General features: G+C 38.7%; 1 protein-coding gene across 10 annotated transcripts in view; it reads right to left on the bottom strand.

Annotated features, from left to right (window-relative positions):
* The window catches only part of TNRC6A (trinucleotide repeat containing adaptor 6A), a 106,501-nt gene extending 83,598 nt beyond the window's left edge, over positions 1–22,903 (bottom strand). For 5 of the 10 annotated variants that reach the window (XR_010836586.1, XM_059036924.2, XM_059036926.2 and 2 more), the window contains exons 1-3: positions 22,715–22,903; positions 22,269–22,316; positions 584–671 (exon numbers count right to left, since the gene is read on the bottom strand). Coding sequence is in view for 5 of the 10 variants with exons in the window: in XM_059036924.2 (XP_058892907.1) it covers positions 584–671; positions 22,269–22,316; positions 22,715–22,719 (141 nt within the window). In the remaining 5 variants the exon portion in view is untranslated. Of the gene's footprint in view, positions 1–583; positions 672–22,099; positions 22,160–22,268; positions 22,317–22,714 lie in introns of those variants that run through there. The other 5 variants (XM_067013557.1, XM_067013558.1, XM_067013560.1 and 2 more) reach the window with 3 other exon arrangements.
* Positions 22,904–23,103: the final 200 nt, after the last annotated feature.

Raw genomic sequence — 23,103 nt, 5'->3', positions numbered from 1 at the left:
ACATAATTTGCAAATTTAAAAAATCAGCCCAGGTACTAAATAAAAAGAGAAAAGGTAATTGACACTATGTTTCCTATTATGTTTATTACTATTTTCTTTATTACTTTCTTTTCTATTATGTGTATATATTACATTATCTTATTTTATTCAACTCTCATTTTATAAAACATAAGGAAACTAAGGCCCAGAGAGGCTAAATAAAGTTGAAGGCCACACTGTTCTGTATGCTATGTGGGAGAGCCCGATTTCAAAGCCTCTCTATGCAGCTACAAATTCCATGCTCTTCTCACTATAAAATGATGTATTATGAAAACCTAGGAACACCTAATCGAAAAATAAAAACCTATGCAAAGCACTTACCTTCGAAAAAAATAACTGGCAAAATCAAATAGCTATGCATTAAATTGTACACACTTAACAAGTTACTATTAATGCATATTCAAAGACATTAAATATTAAAATGAATCTCCACTGAAGTTAAAACATTAAATCAAATGCTTTAAATAATCCGATAAGAATAATTTTCTTTTTTAATCTATGTTTTAACTGCTTAATATAAATAATTAGTTTATACATATACTACCTTCTTTTGAGCAGCTTCCTTCTTTTTCTTGTCGTCTTTTTTCTTTTTCTTTTCTTCCATCAACTGTTCTTCTTCTTGCACTAAATCCCTGAACCACACAGTTGCAATTAACTTTCCCAAAATGAATTAATAACAGTAATGTTGCATATAGATTCATTTTCACTCTTATTAGAAGACATGGCAAATTATTCTTTTATCATTCATTGAAATAAAACACAACTTGCAACCTCAGTCTAACTATACAGCCACTGCACAGTACTTTTCTTTAGTAAGCCACAAGTAGTAGAGCTTTTATCTTAATGTTATATCAAGGAAGACAACCTAAAGTTAGCAAATTTTACACTGGGAAACAAGCAACTTCCTCCAATTCTAGAATGTAAACAATATCTCATGAGCAGAGTTACCTTGCTCTGGCCCCAATTATCAATTAGTAGCTAATGGCAATGCCTGGAACCTTCCCCACAATCCTCTCCTGACCAGGTATCTGGGGTATCTTCAGCTCTCCTTGCTCTAAAAAGCTTTATACCTATTTTCAGAACACAACTTATTCATAAATAGATGACTTGTATTTTAGCGTTATACTAATTTCATATCCTCTAAACATTCTAAACTATTCTATCAATACTTGGGAAACAATCCATAATGCACTAACATAAGTAAGTTTGTTTCAATTTTAAAATCAGAAATGTTCAAATTTGTCAACAGAACCTCTGGCTCGGGATTTCAAAATGAATGGGCAAATGTATTTGTCTCCTCCTTTCTACTCTCCCTCACTGAAATGATAGGGAAAAGGGTACTAAAAGGAAGCTGCAGCCTAAGAATAAACACAAGACAAGTCTTAAATGGCTGTATGTGCCATCCTCTGGTAGAGCTCCAGAGGCTCCAAGATTAGAGCTGGTTGAGCAGAAACAGGCACAGAGCAAAAACTGCATAAGGAATAGAAAGGCCACAACTACTCAGCTCTTTCCATCCACTTTCCATTCCTATATGGCTACATGGCCACAGGTAGCAAATGCACTGAAATCCAGCCTAAAACCAAAAAAACAGCTCTGAAGTGAAGCCTAACAATCAACACCCCTCACATACACAGGGCTCCCCATCAGCAACCCCCCAACCCTTTCAAGGTAGGGGGCTACTGGGTAATGAAATCTACACACAGTTGGAGGAAACACCCTCAAGTTACCTACATGAATTACCCTAGAGTCTAGAACAACCTAAACCTTCATTCATAGTATCAACAGACAACAAAAATCACCAGATACTTAAAGAAAATCAGCACACAAAGAAAAAGTACCTAACTCTGCCCTGAGGAAGTTTTCCAGAGGGGACATTATGAATACCAGGCAGAGAAGGTTCAAGGGACATGAACTAGACACTTGGGAAGTTGTAAATAATTCATTATGGCTGGAATGCATATGGCAGTGGGGATGCAGTAGAAGATAAAATGAGAAACACAGACAAATACATACAAAACTAGAAGGGGTGCTATAGGTGCACTCCACTGAGATTACACAAAACTTAAGTTGGCTTTGCTGATGGAAGAAACTGAGAGGAGACGCAGGGAGACCATGAGAAAACAAAATGAGTGACATTATGTAAACTGATGATAATTTAGTAAAGTTAAGTATACAACTGCTAAAATCAGAAGTTGGAAGAAGAGGATGATGATAACTGTTGCTGTATTTCATTCCATTTTGTTCAAAGCAGCACTGTCATGTGGCTAATAGAGTAGCAAAATAGATTCAAGCCAACTGTAACCATGACTCACTCTCTGGCATTCTGTGTGAGGGAGGAAATGAGAGGGGGCAAGCTCACTCACTGTAATCCTGGAAGCCAAGGCTGAGATAGCCATAGCATGTGAGAGAGAGTAAATTCGTAAACAACAGCAAATAAGTTACATCCTTGTCATGTTACTCAACCAAAGCTGTTTACTAGCTCCAAATACTTAAACTCCTTCAGCCTCAGTTTCTTCATTAAAACTGGGGATAAACTACCATATGCATCTACTTCCTAGCATTTCTGTAAGGTTTAAATGAAGAATACTTAGCACATTAGAGTAAGCAACTCAAATGCCTAGTCAGGAACCCCTCTCACCAATTCTCAGTGGCATCTCTAAGACTGTATTCACTCTACGTTTGTCAAGATATTTAGGGTCACTTATGCAGAAACTCAGGAATCTTTAGCATTTGTTCTTTTGTGTTTGCCTGTGAATTACAGACAAGTCCTTTTCTAACCTTGCTCTACATCACTATAAGTTTACTCTATGGGATGTTCCTTTACTATTTACCCGGAATTTTTTTCTCCCTTCTCAAACTTCATTTTGAAGACTTTTTGATGACATTAGCAAATGTTTTCCTGACCCAAAATGGTCTCTTTAGTACTTAAAAGATGAACCGTATTTCCTCAAGGAAATATTATAGTATCAGTTGATAACAGAAGCATAAGAGAAAACAGTTCTTTTCTTCAACACTGTCATCACCACCAACTAACCACACTTTTCCCACATCTCCTTCAGAAAGCCAGCTGGAAAAAAATATGTAAATATACCCAAACACTTCGACTTTCAGAATTTAAATGCTAGTGGAGAGTCATTTAAGATATTTGATTCTATCTTTCACCGTGTCTATCAAAAGGAATAAGGGCTGCTGGATTTGACAGGTCTGAGTTGTCCGTGTTGTCCATGCTAAGTTGCACGTGCTCCACAAAGACAACGTTCCAGTCAGCAATCATTCATCCCTTGAAAATTAGTAGCAAAATATCTCAGATATGCAAGTTCTGGATCTAGGTATGAGAACAAACCTCTGAGTGATTAAAATGTTACAGTGACTATGCTGGCAGTTTAAATGTATTTTCCCATTTGTCACTTTCTTAAAACGATAGGGACAGGTTTCCCTTCTATAGATGAAGAAACTGAAGCTCAGAAAGGTTAAGTGACTTGTCCAAGGTCATACGGCTAGTATACAGCGCAGTAAGGATTCAAATCTTGGTTCTCAAAGTCATGGTCCTTCCTCTCCCCTACACCATAATACCTCCCAAAGTACTAGCTCTCTCTTCAGAAGCCACAGAGAATAATCCTTTTCCTTGAGATAGGTTAAGTGATAGATCTTCTCACTTTTATCTTTTCTCCAGACTGTGTGCCTCCACAATCCTTATTTCCTTCCACCTTTTATAAGAACACTTAAGAACAATATACTACAGGAAATAACAAAGTATTGGAGTTCCAAAAACCATGGGGTATATAATCAAGAGCAAGAACTGCAAAAGACTCAAAGAAAAAGACTAAACAACCCAACCACTGGTTATAACAAGAGGGGACCAGGCATTGGTGATATTTCAGATAGCAATTTCAGTATTTTTTATTTTGTGAATGTTTGTGGGAGGAAAATGTGGGAGAAACAACTAGACCACAACTAGTGAATAGCTGTAAGGTCCATATTTGAGGAGTTCAGTAGTTTTGTGGGGGTTTTTTGTTTGTTTGTTTTAAGGAGAGAGAGAAGTAGCAGAGTAGCTAAAAAGCTATCAGAAGTGAGCAAAAATGCCTGTCTTTTAAAAAAAAAACACTCATGAAAAATGCAAGGTGCATGACAGAGTACACAGTATTCCATCATTTGTGTATAAAGCGAGAGAGCCTATGTAGTCATATTCATCTGTATGTGTCTAAAATGACTCTAAAAGAACACCTAAGAAACTAATAGTAATTGTGGGGGAGGATGCAGAAGGAACGAAGTATTTGGGGCCCGAGAGGAAGGGAGATCTCACTGTATAAACCTTTTCATACAGTATTTTAGTTTCTGAGCTATGTAAGCATTCAAAAACTTAAATATTAAAATTTTTCCAGTATTAATATTAAATTTTAATATTTAAAAAGTAAAAGGCTGCTCTATTTCTGGTTTGCTCAGAGATTCAGTCATGAATGCATGCTATATTCTCTTAGATTTCTTTTCTGTATCTATTGAAATGGTTACAGAATTTTTGTCTTTTGATCACTGATATGATTAACTCTATCGATGGATTTTGTAGCACTGAACCAAGCTTTGCATTTCCTAGTATAAAGCCAATTCAATATATAAGTTTTTAAAATAAATTGCTGAGTTTTCTTTCTAATAAAGGCAAAAAACTATAATGCTACACTATTTTTTTATACTAATTTCACTGGCAAAACTGTTCAAGAATAATAGTATCCAGTGCTGACAAAAACGAAAGTTAAGAGGTTCTTGCTTATATTACTGGTAGAAAACTAGTATAACCTTTTGGAAAGTATTGTGGTAACAGTTTTAAAAATTAAAGTTACACATAATCTGAGACTTCCCTGGCAGTCCAGTGGGTAAGAATCTGCACTTCCACTGCAGGGGGCACTGGTTCAATCCCTGGCTGGGGAACCAAGATACTGTGCATGGGGTGGGGTGGGGGGTGGGGGGGAAGGGAGGAAGGAAGGAAGGAAGGAAGGAAGGAAGACATAATCTAACCAGCCACCCCATGCTTCAGAATGTGTCTTACAGAAATAAAGCACTAGTACTCAAGGCCATATGCGTATGAAGGTTCACTGCAAGGTTCACAAGGGCTGAAAAGCAAAAGTTGAATGTCCATCAATAAAGAAATGGCTTTATAATAGCATAGCATATTGTATTGAAAAAAGGTTGATCTGTTTATTGATTTGAAGGAATGTCCCTAACACTGTTAAATGAAAAAAAAAGCAATTTGCAGAACTGTGAACAGTGTTAGCCCATATTTTTTTAAAGTTGTCTGTTTGTATATTTGTATAACTTTAGACAAATATGAGGAAATGCCCTCCTAAACTAGGACATTAGAGTAACCTCACAACTGAACCAACTGTTTTGGGAAATTGTTACATTTTTAAAAAAGCATATCCCCATGGAAAATGTTATGGTAAACATGCATTATTTTTGTAAATTAGTACCAAAAAAAATGTTTTTTAAAAACATCATGTCTAGGATTTGCTTTTACTACTCCAGGCCCCACCCCATCTTCCCAAAAAAGGAAAAGAGAAAAATGAAACAAGATTGACAAAATGTTGACAATTGCTGAAACTGGGTAATAGGTAGGTGAAAGTTCTTTATTCTATTCTATTTTTGTGTATGTTTGAAATTTTCCATAAAAAAAGACAAAAATGATCACAAGCCTCCACCCAAATGATTAAAGGCAACAAGGCGGGAGATGAGAGACAGATGAAGCAGATAACTGTGTGAACCAAGTGTCTTGGGAACAGGAAGAGAATGGGTAAGACAAGTGTCCATAATGGCAGCAAGACAGACCCGGGATCTAGAAAGCCCATCCTGGAACTGCTCTTCCTGATGCTTGGTCAGTTTTCCCTACAGTCCCAACACGAGTAGCATTAAAAGCAATCACTTCCAAAGGATACTCCTGTAAACTGCTGTTGGATATGGACTAGCAAGGACCTCTGGTGAGCAACTTAGAAATATCGATTAATATTAAACTTTTAAATGTCACTATGTTTATGACCCATCAATTTCAATCTAAGCCTCTACAAAAGGAAATGTACAAAAATAGATACTGTGAAATAATAGCCTAAAAGCCAATCAATAGGGGAAAATTAAACAAATCATGATGTACTCATACCATGAAATACTACGCATTAAGTTTAAAAAAAAAAAAAAAAGGGAGGGGAGTTACAGATTTCCATGGTGTGCAGAAAGGAGTTATTAACACAGCAGGTTTGAGACTGTGATCCTAAGAAAGGACTGCAAGGTTGGCCACTGGCTAGTGTCAAGGAACTTGGATTTCAGGGAGGTTCCCACCAATCCCTAACTGATATGGGTAAGCTTAGTACAAACAGTACAGTTTTGCTGAAAGCCTACTTTTTTTATGGCAGCTGGGAATTTTGGTACACGTTGGGCAGAGAGTACCTACATAACCAGCCCCTAAAAAAACCCCTAGGCACTGAATTTCTAAAGAGCTTTCCTGGTAGACAGTTTACATATGTTATCATAATTTGATACTAGAGATATTAAGCACATCCTGTGTGACATCACAGGGACAGAAATCTTGGGAGCTCACACCTACCTAGTTTCCTCTGGATTTTGTCCAATGTGCCTTTTCCCTTTACAGATTTTGCTTTGTACACTTTCACTGTAATGATTCACAGCCATGAGTATGACTATATGCTGAATCCTGTGAGCCTTCCTAGTGAATCATCAAACCTGAGGGTGGTCTTGGGGAACCCCCCCCCAACAAATGTGGCCTTACAGAAAAGATCTCTAAGACACACTGCTGAGTTGAAAAAAGGTCAAGGTCCAGATCAGTATATCATTTATTAGAAAAACAGAAACAAAATCCCTTTTAAAAAAGTACACATCGGGCTTCCCTGGTGGCGCAGTGGTTGAGAGTCCGCCTGCCGATGCAGGGGACATAGGTTCTTGCCCCGGTCCGGGAAGATCCCACATGCCGCAGAGCGGCTGGGCCCGTGAGCCATGGCCGCTGAGCCCGCGCTCTGCAACGGGAGAGGCCACAACAGTGAGAGGCCCGTGTACCGCAAAAAAAAAAAAAAAAAGTACACATCCATACAATAGCAAGGAAGCAGACCCTCAAGGTACCTGGATGATCTGACTTTCTGCCTCCAAAATCATTTAATAATAACCTACACAATGTTTAATCAATGAATCAATAAGAATGTGCCTGGGATTCCTAAAGTCAAGCAGTTTGCTATGCCCTGGGAGAACCCAAGTAGAATACATGGTTTTAAACTACAATTTTGTAGGAACAACTGAACACACCCACAATATGCAAACAAGAAATCATTCGGTAGAGGTCATAAGCAAGTTCAGGAAAATAAGACATGCATGAGAGCTGTTACAGCTAAGCAAAGCTTCATAGAGCAGTAAGAAGTTGATCTGGGTCTTAAAGAAGAGGAAGGATTTCTAAGAGAGGTGGGCTTTTTCAAGCAAGGGAGCACAAAAGGTCATGGACACAGCAAAGCATGGAGAACTGTTAGCACGGCAATTTCAGGATCCAGTGTTGACTGGGACAGAAAAGGGAGGAAAAGCACTGGGTAAAAGTAGGAAATAAATTTGTTTAATAGGGTGAGAAGACTGTTGCAGTAATCCAAGTAAAAGTGCTATGTCCTGAACCATGATGGTGGCAAGTGGAAATGAATAGCAAAGAATAAATGCAAGATAATCATAAGAAATTGGAATAGTTGACAATATTAATAAGAATGACAAAAGACAGACAGGTTAATGACAACTCCAGACTGTAGAAAGTAAAAATTTTTAAATGGAGGTTCTACTGTTAGAAATGATATTAGAAAATAGGGGGCTACTTTCCATAGGGCCCAACTAGCCTATCAGTCACAACTTACCATAAGCCAGCTCACCTTCACAAAGAAGCCAACTGTTATGTTACAAGCTAGTTTTGAAAATAATTTCACATCTTCTGCTAAAACATGTTGTTCACCTACTTTTTCCCATACACTTTGTTTTCTTCCAGCCTTCCTGCTTCTCCTTTTCCTATTTGCTTGTCAGCCTTTTCTTTTTTCCTCCTTCTTGTCCTCCTATGCCTAAATTAATCACCAAAGCCAGTCTAGCACCACACAACAGGAAGTCACTGGTAACCTTCAAAGCTATAATTTCACCAGATAGTAAAGATGGAAACCGAACTGCTGCAAAAGAGGTTAAGCATGATCAGATTTTCAAAAATTTAGCCATAATATGAAAAAAAACCAACAAAACAGGATAAAACTGAAGTTTTTTTTTTTTTTTTTTTTTTTAAATAAGGAAGACTAGTACTTATTTGGAAGTAGAAAGGGGGTTAAGGAATAAAGGTATCAGAGAGGGTGATAATAGATGGGGTAACACAAGAGAAGCTTGTTTACAGCCACAGGTAGTTTATGCTAAAGTAGTTAAATTAAATTTATGCTAAAGTAGTTAAATAAAATTGATACATCCATAAAATGGAATAACTACGCTGGTGTACAACAGATAAGGAAGGCCTCCATATTCTGATATGAAAGGATCTGAAAGGTATATAGTTAATTGGGGGAAAAAACTGAGGTTCAGTATACTATCTTTTGTGTTAAAAGTGGCGAAGAGATAGGAATATATATCCTCCATGTGCTTGTATTTGCGTAAAGGAATTCTAGAAGCACACACATACAGAAACTAATAAAAATACCTATTTGTGACAGAAATATACGGAGAAAAGAAGACAAAAGACAGGGTGGCAGCAACAGTGTGTATTTCTAGATAGCGTTTGTTTTTGAACCACAAAGCACAGGCAGGTAGTGAAGCCAGCATATCTTCCTCTTAAGAATGAAGAGAAAATAAGAAAATAGGATATGATGAGGTAGCAGTGAAGATACTGATGATACATAGTCTGGATCTCCTCAAAAAGTAGAAGGTTGAGCTTGAAGGGGGCTTCTACTGGCCTCATAAACTAAGCAATAAAATAATGCTAGTAAAGGATTACAACCCACTGAATAAATGAAGAATCCATGAGTCCCTACTGATATGAATAAATGAATGAATGGATGGATTAACAGGGTAAAGGGACAGATCATACAGTAGAATGTCAACTAATGTAGCAAAAATAATGGACTTAGAAAATCACTATTTAGCAATCCATTGCCTCAGGCAAGAATCTTGATGAGAAATAATATATTTACATAGTCTCAAAGTACTCCCAACAATATAATTATTAATTACAAAGAGAAAGTACTGACTTTACAGCAGTGAAACCTGACATATACCAAGTAGTTGGTATTCAACTTACCCAAGCAGTTAAAGTTACCATCGCCAATAATGAGATAAATGGACATGATGCACCTCCTTATATGAGGCAATAAGCAAAACAACATCAGTCCTGTGCTATTCCTGCCAAAACACATAATGTAAATCTAATCAAGAGGAAACATCAGACAAATATAGATTGAGGGACATTCTACCAAATAACCTGTACTCTTTAAAAAATATCAAGGTCTTCAAAAACAAAGACAGACTGAGAAACTGTTCCAGAATACAGGTGACTAAACAAACTTGAAAACTAAATGCAGCCTGTATCCTAGATTGAATCTCTGACCAGAAAGAAGTGTTTTTTTTTTTTTAATTTGCTCTAAAAAGGTATTACTGAGACAGTTGGCAAAATTTGAGTAAGATCTGCAGATTTGCTATTAAGACTGTACTGAATAATACTTTTCCAATTTTGATAATGGCACTGTAGTTACTAAGAAAATGTCTTTGAATTTAGGAAATATTTATTTTATTTTTAAATTGAAATATAGTTGATTTACAATGTTTCAGGTGTCCAGCAGTGATTCAGTTTATACACAAACACACACACACATTCTTTTTCAGATTCTTTTCCATTATAGGTTACTACAAGATATTGAATATAGTTCCCTGTGCTATACAGCACGTCCTTGTTGTTTATTTTATATATAGTAGTGTATATCTGCTAATCCCAAATCCCTAATTTATCCCTCCCTCCCCTTCCCTTCAGTAACCATAGGTTTGTTTTCTATGTCTGAGTCTGTTTTGTAAATGACTTGATGTGTATTATTTTTTTAGATTACATATATAAGCGGTATCATATAATGTTTGTCTTTCTCTGACTTACTTCACTTAGTATGATAATCTATGTTTGCAGCAACATAGGTCCACCCATGTTGCTGCAAATGGCATTATTTCATTTTTTTTTTTACAGCTGAGTATGTTAGGAAAGAAATATTTAAGTTTTCAGGGGTAAAGCGACATCATGTCTCTAAAGTTACTCTCAAATGGTTCAGGAAAAAAACCAGTATGCATGTAAAAAGAGAATGAGAAAGCAAAGGTGGTTAAATATCACCATTTGAGGAATACAGATGGAGGCTATTCAGGAACTTTTTGTCTATTGTAAAATTTCTCTCGGACTGAAATTATTTTCAAATAAAAAGCGCAGGTCGAGGATGGTGATATTAGCATTTTAAAAGAACTGAAACCCCCCACCGTAGTAACAGGAGCACGGTACAGTCTACAAGGTGCTCTGAAGAGATCATCCATTTTGAACCTACAACGCCAAAACACAGAATTTATGTTATTCCCATTTGACACTAAAAGAAACGAAGGATTGGAAGCTCTAGGTGACCTGTGCAGTATAAGACAATGGTAAAGGCTGACCCCAAATCTGGTTTGCTAAACTACTCTCCTAAATCTACTCCTCTTTTGAGGCTTAACAATTACTAGTTCCTTCATAATTCTTTCCAACTCATACAAAACTCACCCTGACCTCTAATTAAACAATGCTCATTTTCTAATTATTTCAGATGTTAACGTCACTCTTCCAAATAGAGCTAATTACTGTTCTGGGGACAAAACCCAGTTCTACTTATATCAGTACTCCAATTTAATACCAGTTCCTTCTTCCCTGCTGTTTACTAACACTAACCCCATCCACCACCAGACATGCACTCTTTTCACTCTTTCTTCTACCCACATTCTACTTCTTTAAGGACCAGTTTAAATCCAATCTATTCAAACAAGTATTTCCTGGGCAGCACAGCATGAGGTTAAGAGCTCTGGCTCTGATCCCAAAGAGATGTGGGCTTAAATCTCAACTCCACTACCGACTTGTGTAAGCAACTTGTTTAAATTTCTCTAAAGCCTCCCATCTCCTCGTTTATAAGAGGTCTTAAACTGTACCTCCCTCAGAGGGTTGTTGTGAAGATTAAATTAGGTAATGCAGAGGAAGTGCTTAAGAGATGCACATCAGTGTACACTGAACATCAGCTACGAGAAACTAGGTACAAAATATGGCACGAAACTAACGTTAGGACACAAAGAAGATTGCGACCAAAGAAAGGAGAGCATACAGTACAAAATGGAACTGACACACCTCTTAGAATGGCTGTCATCAAGAAGACAAGAGGTAACAAGTGTAACAAGTGTTGGCGAGGACATGGAGAAAAGGGAACCTTTGTGCACTGTTGGTGGGAATGTAAATTGGTGCAGCCACTATGGAAAACAGTATGGAGGTCCCTTAAAAAACTAAAAATATAACTACTAATGGCCCAGCAATCCCACTTCTGGGTATACATCCAAGAGAAATGAAAACAGGATATCAAAAAGATATCTGCACTCCCATGTTTACTGCAGCATTATTCACAAGATGTAGAAACAACCTAAGTGTCCATCAATGAATGAAGAAGGTGTTGTATACACACACAAAGGAGTAATAGTCAGCCTTGAGCAAGAAGAAAATTCTGCCATTTGCAACAACATGGACGAACCTTAAGGGCATTATGCTGAGTAAAATAAGTCAGACAGAGAAGGACAAATACTATATGATTATCACTTATATGTGGACTCTAAAAAACCTGAACTTGCAGTTACCAGGGGCTGGGGGATAGGAGAATTGAGAAGATGTTGTTAAAACAGTACAAACCTGCAACTCCTGAAACTAAGGGGAATAAGTTCTGGAAATCTAATGTACAGAATAGAGATTATAGTCAACAATACTATGTTATATGCTTCAAAGTTGCTCAGACTGGATTTTAAATGTTCTCATCACACACAAAAAATGATAATTATGTGACATGATAGAGGTGCTAGCTAATGCTTCAGTGGTAATCATATTGGAATACTGCAGACCCTTGAACAATGCAGGGGTTAGAGGCACTGACCACATGCAGTCAAAAATCTGCACATAACTTTACAGTTGGCCCTCCAAACCCACAGTTCCACATCTACCGATTCAACCAACCACAGATCGTGTAGTACTGTAATACGTATTTAGTGGGGGAAAAAAAAATCTACGTATATAAATCCACACAGTTCAAACCCATGTTGATCAAGGGTAAATATGCATATAAATATTTCAAATCAGCAAGTTGTACACCTTAAACTTGCACAAAGTTAGATGTCAATTATATCTCAATAAAACACACACACATCCACGGGCAATGCACTAATTGCTGGGGGGAAAAAGAAAATGGAATTGATTTTGTTAATCATACCTTAATAAAGTGGGAAAAAATTAAAAAGAAATAATGGAACTGGATATATAAAAACAATTATTAATGCACAATGCAGAATGAGGTAGATGCCAAACCAAACAGCTCAAGACCCCAGATTCTAGATTCCAAACCAGACCATACCCGGTACCAAAAGACAAAGATATCACAAGAAAGGAAAACTACAAATCAATAACCCTTGTGACCACAGACTCAAAAATCCTTAACAGAAGACTAATAAATCGAATCTAGCAACGTATAAGGACTATATGCCTTGCCCAAGAGGGATTTATCCCAGGAATGCAAAGTTGGTTTAACATATGAAAATCAATGTAATACAACATTAATAGAACAAAGGATAAACCAACATGACCTCAATAGACACAAAAAAGCATTTGACAAAATCCAACAGCCTTTCATGACAAGACAAAAACATTCAAACTAGGAATAGAAGGAAACTTCCTTAATTTGATAAAGGCCATCTACAGAAAGCCCACAGTTCACATTATACTTAATGGTTAAGACTGAATGCTCTTCCTCTAAGATTAGAAACAAGACAAGGATGTTCACTCTTGCCATTCCTATTCAACATTTTACTATAGGTTCTCGTCAGGAAAATTAGGCAAGAAAAAGAAACAAAAGGCACCAAGATTGGAAAGGAAATTATAAAACTTATCTTTATTCACAGTTAATATGGTCCTATATATAGAAGCCCTAAGGAATACACACACACACACACACACACACACACACACACACACACACACACACGAGTTCAGCACAGCTTCAGGACACAGGATCAACGTAAAAAAATCAATTGGCTAATGTGCTAAAGCATGTATGAACCTTGAGAATATTATGCTAAGTGAAATAAGCTAGTCACAAAAGGACAAATATTACAAGTGGTTCTAGGAACCACTCAAGAGGTCCTGTAACAGTCAAATTCATAGAGACAGAAAGTAGAATTGTGGTTCCCAAGGGTATAGGGGAGGAGAGAATAGGGAGTTACCGTTTAATAGGTACAGAGTCTCAGTTTTGCAAGATGAAAAGAGTCACTGGTAGTGACAGTTGCACAACACTGTGAATGTACTTAATTTCACTGAAATGTACACTCAAAAATGGTTAAGACAAATTGGCCATACCAAAATTTTAATTTTTTGTGCTTCAAAGGACATCAAGAAAGTGAAAAGGCAACTCACAGAATGGGAGAAAATATTTGTAAATCATGTATCTAATAAAGGACTTGTATCTAGAACATATAAAGAACTCTTACAACTCAACAATAAAAATATAACCAAATGTAAAATAAGCAGAGGATGTGAAAAGACATTTCTCCAAATCAAATACACAAATGGCCAGTAAGCACGTGAAAGGACGCTCAGCATTCTCAGTCATTAGGGAAATGCAAATCAAAACCACAATAAGATATCACTTCACATCCACTAAAATGACTACAATCAAAAAGAACAATAACAAGGGTGGGTGAGGATGTGGAGAAAATGGAATACTCATACACCGCTGGTGGAAATGTAAAATGGGTGCAGCTGCTTTGGAAATAGTTTGGCAGTTCCTCAAAAAGTTAAACATAGAATTACCATATGTCCAGCAATTCCACCCCAAAGTACATACCCAATGGAACTGAAAACGTACGTCCACCCAAACACTTGCACACGAATGTGCACAGTATCACTATTCATAATAGCCCAAAGTGAAAGCAACCTTAATGCCCATCAACTGATGAATGGATAAACAAAATGTGGTGCAGCTATACAATGGAATATTTTTTGCCCATAAAAAGAATTAAGTACATGCTACAACATGTATGAACTGTGAAAACATGCTAAGTGAAACAAGCAAGACAAAAGGCCACATGTTATACGATTCTATTTACATGAAATGTCCAGAATAGGCAAATCCATACAGAGGATAGATTAGTAACCGGTTGCCAGGGGATGGAGTGAATGGGAAGTGACTGCTAACAGGTATGGGGTTTTTTTTTTTTTGGTGGGGCGGGGGGGGGGGGGGGGGGGGATTAAAAAATGTTCTGGAATTAGGTAGTTGTGATGATTGCACAATTCTGTAAATCTACTAAACCACTGAATCATGTACTTTAAAAGAGTGAACTTTATGGTATGTGAATTTAATCTCAATAAAGCTGTTAGAGAAAACAATTGAGGAAGAAATTGAAGGAGACATTCAGAGGAGGAGGAACTGAGGACAGGGCAAAAGGTAGAAGGGATAGAGCTAAACAGATAAGCTTAGCACAGACAAGAGTTTGGGCTTCAATTCCAGAGTCACTAGGGAGGCAGCAGAGGTTTCTAAGAAATAGTGAGTGACAGGCTCAGAACTGTGGCTTGAGCATGATTAACTTGCAGCAGTGTAGAGAATGCACATTTTATGTCCCTTTCCATTTTTACATGGCAAGATTCTCACTTGTATGCCTCACATCACCTAGGGATTCACAAGAAGAATATTAAGTAAAACATATTTCTCTGACAGCCTTTGTATGGTCAATTATCAAAGTAATGCTTAAAAATACATTTTAAATTAGTGCATATTTCACACCACACAGCACTATTTCTTTGTGTTTTAGGGGGATACTCCAAAAGAATAAGAGAAAGAAGGGACCCAAGTCAACAAAACACAGATGTCAAAATTATAAAAATATTCAATATCACTGCAGCAAACTGTTCAATAAATGCTGGCTGACTCAAAACCACTAGTAAGAATAGCAAAACAAGTGACTTGGTTTAATCTTGTTTGTTATTATACAAAATCCAATCAATTGCTGTTTGCAGAAAATATCTTGTAAGGTTCAAAGTATAAAATTCCTTAACCAAGTTTCAATCTGTTTTGAACATTCCATCTGAAAAGGGAAGTCAGCTGAGTCATGGTCACACAACATACTACTGCCTAAAATTCAAAATGCTTTTCCCTAGTTACAAGAGTAGAAATGCTAGGATTTCTGCTTCATAACCAGCTCACACAGTATGCAATTAATTTTAAAAGACAGACCACCTTAATATGACATTTAAACTATACAGTTGGCCCTCCATATCTCAGGTTCCAAATCCAGATTCAATCAACCAAGGATAAAAAAAAAATTCCAGAAAGTTCCAAAAAGCATAACCTGAATTTGCCATACATGGGCAACTGTTTACATAACATTTACATTGTATTTACAACGATTTACATAGTATTTACATTGTATCAGGTATTATAAGTAAACTAAACATGATTTAAAGTACACAGGAGAATGTGTACAGGTTATATGTAAATACTATACCACTTTATATAAGGGATTCGAGCATCCTTGGATTTTGCTATGGGCTGGGGTGCGGGTTCTGGAACCAATCCCCCTCAGATACTGAGGGACAATTGTATTTTCATGTTGTTGGTCTTTGGGGTTGTTTTTTTGAGAGAAACTATGCCTTAGTCAAATGTTACTTTCTCTCTTTTAAATCTTAAAATCTCCCTTTTACTGACATTATTCAGCTCCTCTAACATCCTCCCTATAACACAATGTTTCTTAATATTTGCGGAGCCATGAGCTGTTGAAATCTGATAAATGCTGAGGATCATCTTTTTCTTTTTTTTTAAAGCACACATTCAGTTTTTCAAACTACCTCATACCACCTGTGGTCCCTCTGTGGAATCCAGAATAAGAAACCCTGTTCTGGTGGCACAATGCCACTCTAATTTCATTGGGGTATTCTTTTGAAGAATGTATATCAGAAGCCCAGTCCTATGTTTCATTTTCTTACCAGGGTTCAGTTTACTACTGGTGAAAGCCAAAACCATGCAACTTTTATATCTAACAATAGAAGAGCTACCTTCAGAATAACTTCAAAAAAGCTGCAATCATTATAGTTGGCCAATTTTAAAAAGACTTGTAATTACTGTAACCTCAACTATTTAAAATTATACCTCAGTTTCAACTAATTGCTTGGCATATCCTAAAATCAAAGAAACACTGAGCTAAAGTAAAGGTAAAAGTACTGGGTAAACTTTTAGCTAATTTCCTTCAAAGGGGTCAGGGAGAGAGCCTGATGTGATGCACTAAGAACAAACACATCACCTATGTGATATTCCTGCCAAAAAGATTTAACCTGAATCTAATCATACAGAAACAACCAGACAAATCCAAATTGAAGCCTGCAAGAACTACTACTCTGGACTATTCCAAAATGTCCATGTCATGAAAGGGGAAGAAATGCATAAGGAACTGCTCCTGATGGAAGGAAATTACAGATGACTTAACGCAACCCTGGATTAAGGAACTGAGAAAAGAACAAACTACATTTTAAAAGATACTATTAGGGGTTTTCCTGGTGGCACAGTGGTTAAGAATCCACCTGCCAATGCAGGGGACAAGGGCTCGAGCCCTGGTGTGGGAAGATTCCACATGCTGCGGAGCAACTAAGCCCGTGTGCCACAACTACTGAGCCCGTGTGTCACAACTACTGAAGCCCCCGCGCCTAGAGCCTGTGCTCTGCAACAAGAGAAGCCACTGTGATGAGAAGCCCGTGCACCACAATGAAGAGCAGACCCGGCTCACCGCAACTAAAGAAAGCCTGCGCGCAACAACCAAGACCCAATGCAACCAAAAATAAAATAAATTAAAAAAAAAAAATTAAATAGCTACCCGACCCCCCCCAAAATGTCCAAAAATAAATAAATAATAAAAGACATTATTAGGACAACTGGGAAAATTTGAATATGGACCAAATAGTACTGTAACAGAGTTAAACTTCCCCGACTGTGATAATTTGATTGCTGTTATGTAGAATGCCCTTGTTCTTGGGAGATACATGTTGTCTTATTTAGGGGTGAGAGGGCATGAAAAAACAAATTTGGCAAAATATTAGTAACTGGTAAACTTAGGTGGAGATATAGGTGTTTGTTGCACTGTTCTTGCTACTTTGCTGAAGATTAGAATGATTTTTAAAAATTTTTAAATGAAGACATTTTCTCGATTTTGAGTGAGAGACGTCATAAGTCAGTCTGACAAGAATATATACAGCCATATCTATTTTAGTCTTTCCAATTATGGGCAATATTTCTGAGGCTGTCATAAAACAGAACTGTAAAGGACTGTATTTTATACTTGCACACTTACTCGAGATGCCAAAACTCACAAGAGTTACAGAATGGTACTCAGATTTTTTAATGATGTTGTTACACATTTTTAAATTAAGCTTACAGTTTGTGATTCATTTATTCTACCAATTGATATACCACATAGCTGCCAAATAAAGTTAGAAAGAAACCTACCAATATGAAATTGCTGGCCTACAAACTACATCACAGGAAAGCAACAGAAAAGCTTAACAGAATCAGAAGATGATTTTTTTTTTCCCTAGATAAAGTTGGTGAATTCCAAGAGCAGGGTCCACCTTATCTAGGAAAACCTAATGCCCTGGCTTACTCCTGCTGTCCCTAGTCTTTTCTTATTTAGCATGCCCCAAGTAAAGGTGTCTCAGATAAATACATTCCAGTTTAGATGCTAAACTGGAATGCTACATTACATGGTACATAGCATCTTTAACGACTTCTCTTAAATGATGGCATTTAATGGTTGGTTTAGGGAGAAAAAGAAAAATCAGCGTAACATGAAGCATGTAGTTCTACTTTAGACAACACACCCTACATTACAGTAAATTAGTAAAATGGTCACGAAATATATCGAGGCAATGGTTCTCACATTTTCAGAAAGAAAGGAGAAACCAAAGTTATCTTTTTTCTATTGTGCAATATAAAATACTGCCAAGCTGTAAGAACCCTATAGTGAGAGTCAAAAGGCCTATCTGAATCCCAGCTCTGTCACTTGTTAGAGACTATAATCTTGACCATAGCTTTCTCATCTGTAAAATGAAGGGATCAGAATATTGGCTGGGATCATGGTGCAGATCTAAATATTCAATGATTCTACTATCATTTGAAGATATATATATATTTTTATTTTTTTCTAAGTTAGATAACTTGAGTTACGAGAGAATCTTTTACAACTATAAACTGTAACTTACCATCTTCTCTCTCCAAACTCCTATTTCTGTTCTCACATCTATTCTGTTCAGAGGCTGGGTCAATCTCGCATTCAGCCAAGATAGAGACCCGGTGTATTTAGACTCCTCTCACAACTAATCACAGACTAAGTAGCTGCCAAACCCCATATTCCACATCTTTAGTATCTCACACTCTCCCCTCTTTTCTATTACCATTTTAATTCAGGTCTTCATCACCCCTCTTGCCCGGATCACTAGTTATCTTTTTTTTTTTTTTTTTTTTCGGTACGCGGGCCTCTCACTGTTGTGGCCTCTCCCGTTGCGGAGCACAGGCTCCGGACGCGCAGGCCTAGCGGCCATGGCTCACGGGCTTAGTTGCTCCGCGGCACGTGGGATCTTCCCGGACCGGGGCATGAACCCGTGTCCCCTGCATCGGCAGGCAGATTCTCAACCACTGCGCCACCAGGGAAGCCCACTAGTTATCATTTTTCTATCCTATCACCACCCTACCTAAAAGCACCTAGTAGCTTCCCACAATGTAAGATTTATGCAAAAAGTCCTCGACCTGATATTCAAGAAACTCTACACCTGCCCCCACCCTTATATGCCAATCCAACTGAACTACTTACTATTTCAAAATTCCCTATACTTTCTGGATTTTGTGCCTTCATTCCTGCTGTTGTTCCTACACTGCCTTTTTCTCTGCCTTTCAAAACTGATTCCATTCTTTAAAATTTAGTCCCAATGGTGATCTCGCAGATCTAGACATTATAGTTCTCTTTTGAATGCCCAGGATACCGACAAAAAGGGACAATTTTAATGGCCAACAGTAAATTAAGGTAGTTTACCTCGTGTGGGCAACTAAACTTATCTATTGTGCCAATTTTGTTTAACTGGCACGGGCTACCTGGCATGCTGTCTTGAGGGTTTGCAGGTTAGCAGAGGGAAAGGAGAATGGCAATATAACTTTATCATTCATTCAGAGACTAGAGTTTCCAAACAGGGGGTCTATACAATGGGAATCAGGAGTTCCAGGGTATTAAAAGATATTTAACATTTAAAGATTTAATGTTAAAAATCCAAATGTTTGGTTATCTTCATGAAACATGAAGATCTACAACAGTGTGGGTGATTTTGCCCTCCAGGGGACCTCTGGCATTATCTGAAGACACTTTTGATTGTCACATCTGAGTATTTCTGGTAGATGCTGCTGAACGTCCCACAATGCACAGGACAGAATTCACAATAATAAATGATCTGCTCAAAATGTCAACGGTGCCCAGGTTGAGAAATTCTGATCTAGAAGTGTTGCTTGTATGTGTGGGTTGTGCCGCCCCAAAGATTTTTTCAAATTTTCAAGGTGAAGAACCATGCCTCTTGTGAAGCAACACAATACAGTCCAAAGCATACCAGTGGTGTGGCCTCCTGAAAGCTACTTAACCTCTTTGTGCATCAAAGTCTTCACCTATAAAACAGGAACAGTAAAAGTACCTACCTCAGTGTTCCAGGATCAGATGAGTCAATGTAAGACCTTCATAAAAGTGTGCCAGGCAGACAGAAAAAACATTCAATAAATTCAGCTACTTCCATTCTTCCCTTCCCTAGTGCCTAGTCTTCCATTTGGAACATATAAGATGCTCAAGAAATGTTTACTGAATGAATATAGGATAATGCCTTCCTGGGGAGAGCACAAATGGGTAAAGACATACTCTCCTTATTTGTGAAAAAGGAAGCACAGAGCTAAGGACGGAGTTGAAAGGAAGCATTTACCCACCTAATCATCTCTCTCCCTCCTCAGAAAACTTTTAACCTTTAGGAAATGTTCCCCTTACACAGGGTGCTTAGCGCACAGTGTCCTGTTGTTTTTCCTTTTCATTCCTTCTGACCAACCGAAGAGCCTTAAGTATATGAATGGAATGGTATCTTCTTTTGACTCTTACATCATCTACCTTTCACTAGTTATTTATGTACCCATGACAGTCCTCCTCCTAGATTGCACATGCTCTCTGTGGCCAGGGACAACACTTGACTCCTTTTTATAAAATCCTAGGGACCTAACAGACCTTAGCAACTAGCTGGCCCAAACCTCCTGTTTTATAGATTAGGAACAGAGAGGCTAAGTGATTTGCCAAGAGTCAAGGTCATACTGTAAGTGCCAAAGCTGGGATTCAGACTCTGATACATAGCTGATACAGAGACTCCAAGTTCTATCCAACTGTAATAGCATATAAAAATTATACCTGTGGTAGAGACAATTTTTAATTTATAGTCCCAGAAAACCTCCATAGGAATTACACTGATATAGTTACCTGACAAAGCAAAAACAGAAAGAGCAACAGACTGATACTTCCAAGCTCCTTTCTGAAATTACACCTTAAAAATTCAACCTGTTTTATTTAACGGTTTCGTATCTTATCATTTCTTTAATAGCTTTTGACAAAACGTATTTAAATACCCAACAGTTATTTAGTCAGTGACATCGAGTTTAATTTCCTTTAAATGATCCTGTAATTATTCTGAATAACAGAAAATCTCTTATTTGGTAAGACGATGACGTCCATCCTTCACCGACTGAACAGATTCTTTAATGATCACTTTAACAAATTAATATCTATAAAACTCAAAAGACTAGCAGTTTGAAATGATTCTGTATGCTGAAAAATATTCAAATGATTTGAACTGTGAATGTTAAAAAACTCAACACAAAAACTTACAATCACCAAGCACAAACTATATTAAGACCCGAGATACAGAAATTTTATTTTATTCTGTTCAAGTGAAAGAAAGCTGCTCACTGATTAGGTTAATCTAGAAGTTTTTCTGAGTGTCCCAATATGATGCAAAAGATTAGGTTAATCTAGAAGTTTCTGAGTGTCCCAATACGATGCAAAAGAAAACGGCGAATAAGAAAGGAAAAGACAGTAAGACAGAAAATGAATGTGAAAAAGAGTTGAATACGGTGCAATGCCCTGATGCTTAAGCAATTACAGCTCAATAAAGCTCAACATTTCCATAAAGGCATCGTTTAAAAAATAACAAAAAACCCCTTTGTGGTGATGATTTAAACTACCAATGCAAAAGCACTCAGGTCCAAAAGAAATGAAAACCACTTACTGGGAACAGATTTTTAATTATTTTACCAGCTGATAAAAAGAGCACACACCGAACGTAGATATAAATGTATTTTCAAAAAAAAAAAAACAAAACGCAATTTATGTTTGGTAAAGTTCAAGGGCATAACTGTTTCCAGTGCAACAGAATCCGCCTGACTACAATGTGTTGAAAATAAATGCGAACACATAGTATCTTTTTATAAAGGCAACAATTTGAGTTACAAAGTAATAACGGGGAAGCCAAAACAGTTTGACAGCCCGCCATAAGGGCCGCCTCAATCATGAGTCACACAATGCCTGCAACCATTTACAAAAGTAATTAATGCACAAGTCCCCTAATTAAATTCTAAAACGGTGAGAATGCTTTAACTAAGTTTACAAGAATTGCTTTTCTGTGTCCCCCCCCCCTCCGCAAAGAAAGGAACACACGCGTAATTACGCATCTCCCCGCAATCCCTCCATCCAGTATTCCCTCCGGCCTCTTCTCCGTGTCTGCTCCCTGCGTGCGAAAGAAAATGACACCGGGTAACTTCTAAACCCAGCAAGGGCGAGCCAGAGGGGAAATACAAGATTAATAGGTCGAGAGGCGGTAAGCTCGCCCTTCTTACCTGCTAAGATTTCTTTCTACGTCTTTGGTAGCTTTAGCTTCCAATTCTCTGGAACAGAAAAGAAAAAGGGAGGGAGAGAGGGAGAGGGAGAGAGAGAGAGACAGATGCGCATGAAAACGGAGCTGCTGCGGCAGAGGCTCGCGCCGGGGCCGGATGGGGAGGGGGAGGGGGAGGGGAGCCCGGGGGGGCTCACAAAGCTGCGGGGCTGCAACCCCGACGGCGGTCAGGCGGCGCGGGCGAGCCGCAGCCCCAGGCCTGGCCCCTGCCGTGCAGCGCGGCCCCTTCGGGCCTCCCGTCCGGCCTCCGCAGCAGCGCAGCCGGTTTCCCTCGCGCCGAGGCCCGAGGTCTCGGGGACGCCCGGCGCCGCCGCTGCAGCCCGCAGTCGCGGGCCCTGCGGCAGCGCCCGAGGCTCCTCCCGCCCGGAGGGAGGCCCCCGCCCCACTCACCTCATGTGTGTAAAGTGCACGAGCAAGTGGGGCGCGGCGAGTGAGGCTCGCGAGCCTCAAGCCCTCCGTAGCGCCGCGGGGAGAAGCCCGAGCCGCTGCACCAGCGCCATTTTCTACACCGACCCGCTGCTGCCGCCGCCGCCGCCGCCACCGCCGCCGCTGCAGGCCCCAAACCGGAAGTGAATGCCCCACTCGGCAACCCCTTCCGGGGGTGCCGCGGCCACCGGCCTCAAGATGGAGGCCGTAGCAACTAGATCCGCAGACGGGGTAGGCCCTTGGCAACCGCCCCGGCGCGGCACGGCCCCCGGCTGGACCTCCCTGGGGTGGGTGGGGGGGTCACAGCCTCCGAGGCGCCCTGCACAGCGGCAGGGGGCCCGCTGAACTCCGAG

Source organism: Kogia breviceps, chromosome 14 (assembly GCF_026419965.1).
Source record: "Kogia breviceps isolate mKogBre1 chromosome 14, mKogBre1 haplotype 1, whole genome shotgun sequence".
NCBI classification, from domain to species: Eukaryota; Metazoa; Chordata; class Mammalia; order Artiodactyla; family Physeteridae; genus Kogia; species Kogia breviceps.
Note: the sequence above shows the minus strand (reverse complement) of the source record. Positions and strands in the feature narration are given on the sequence as shown.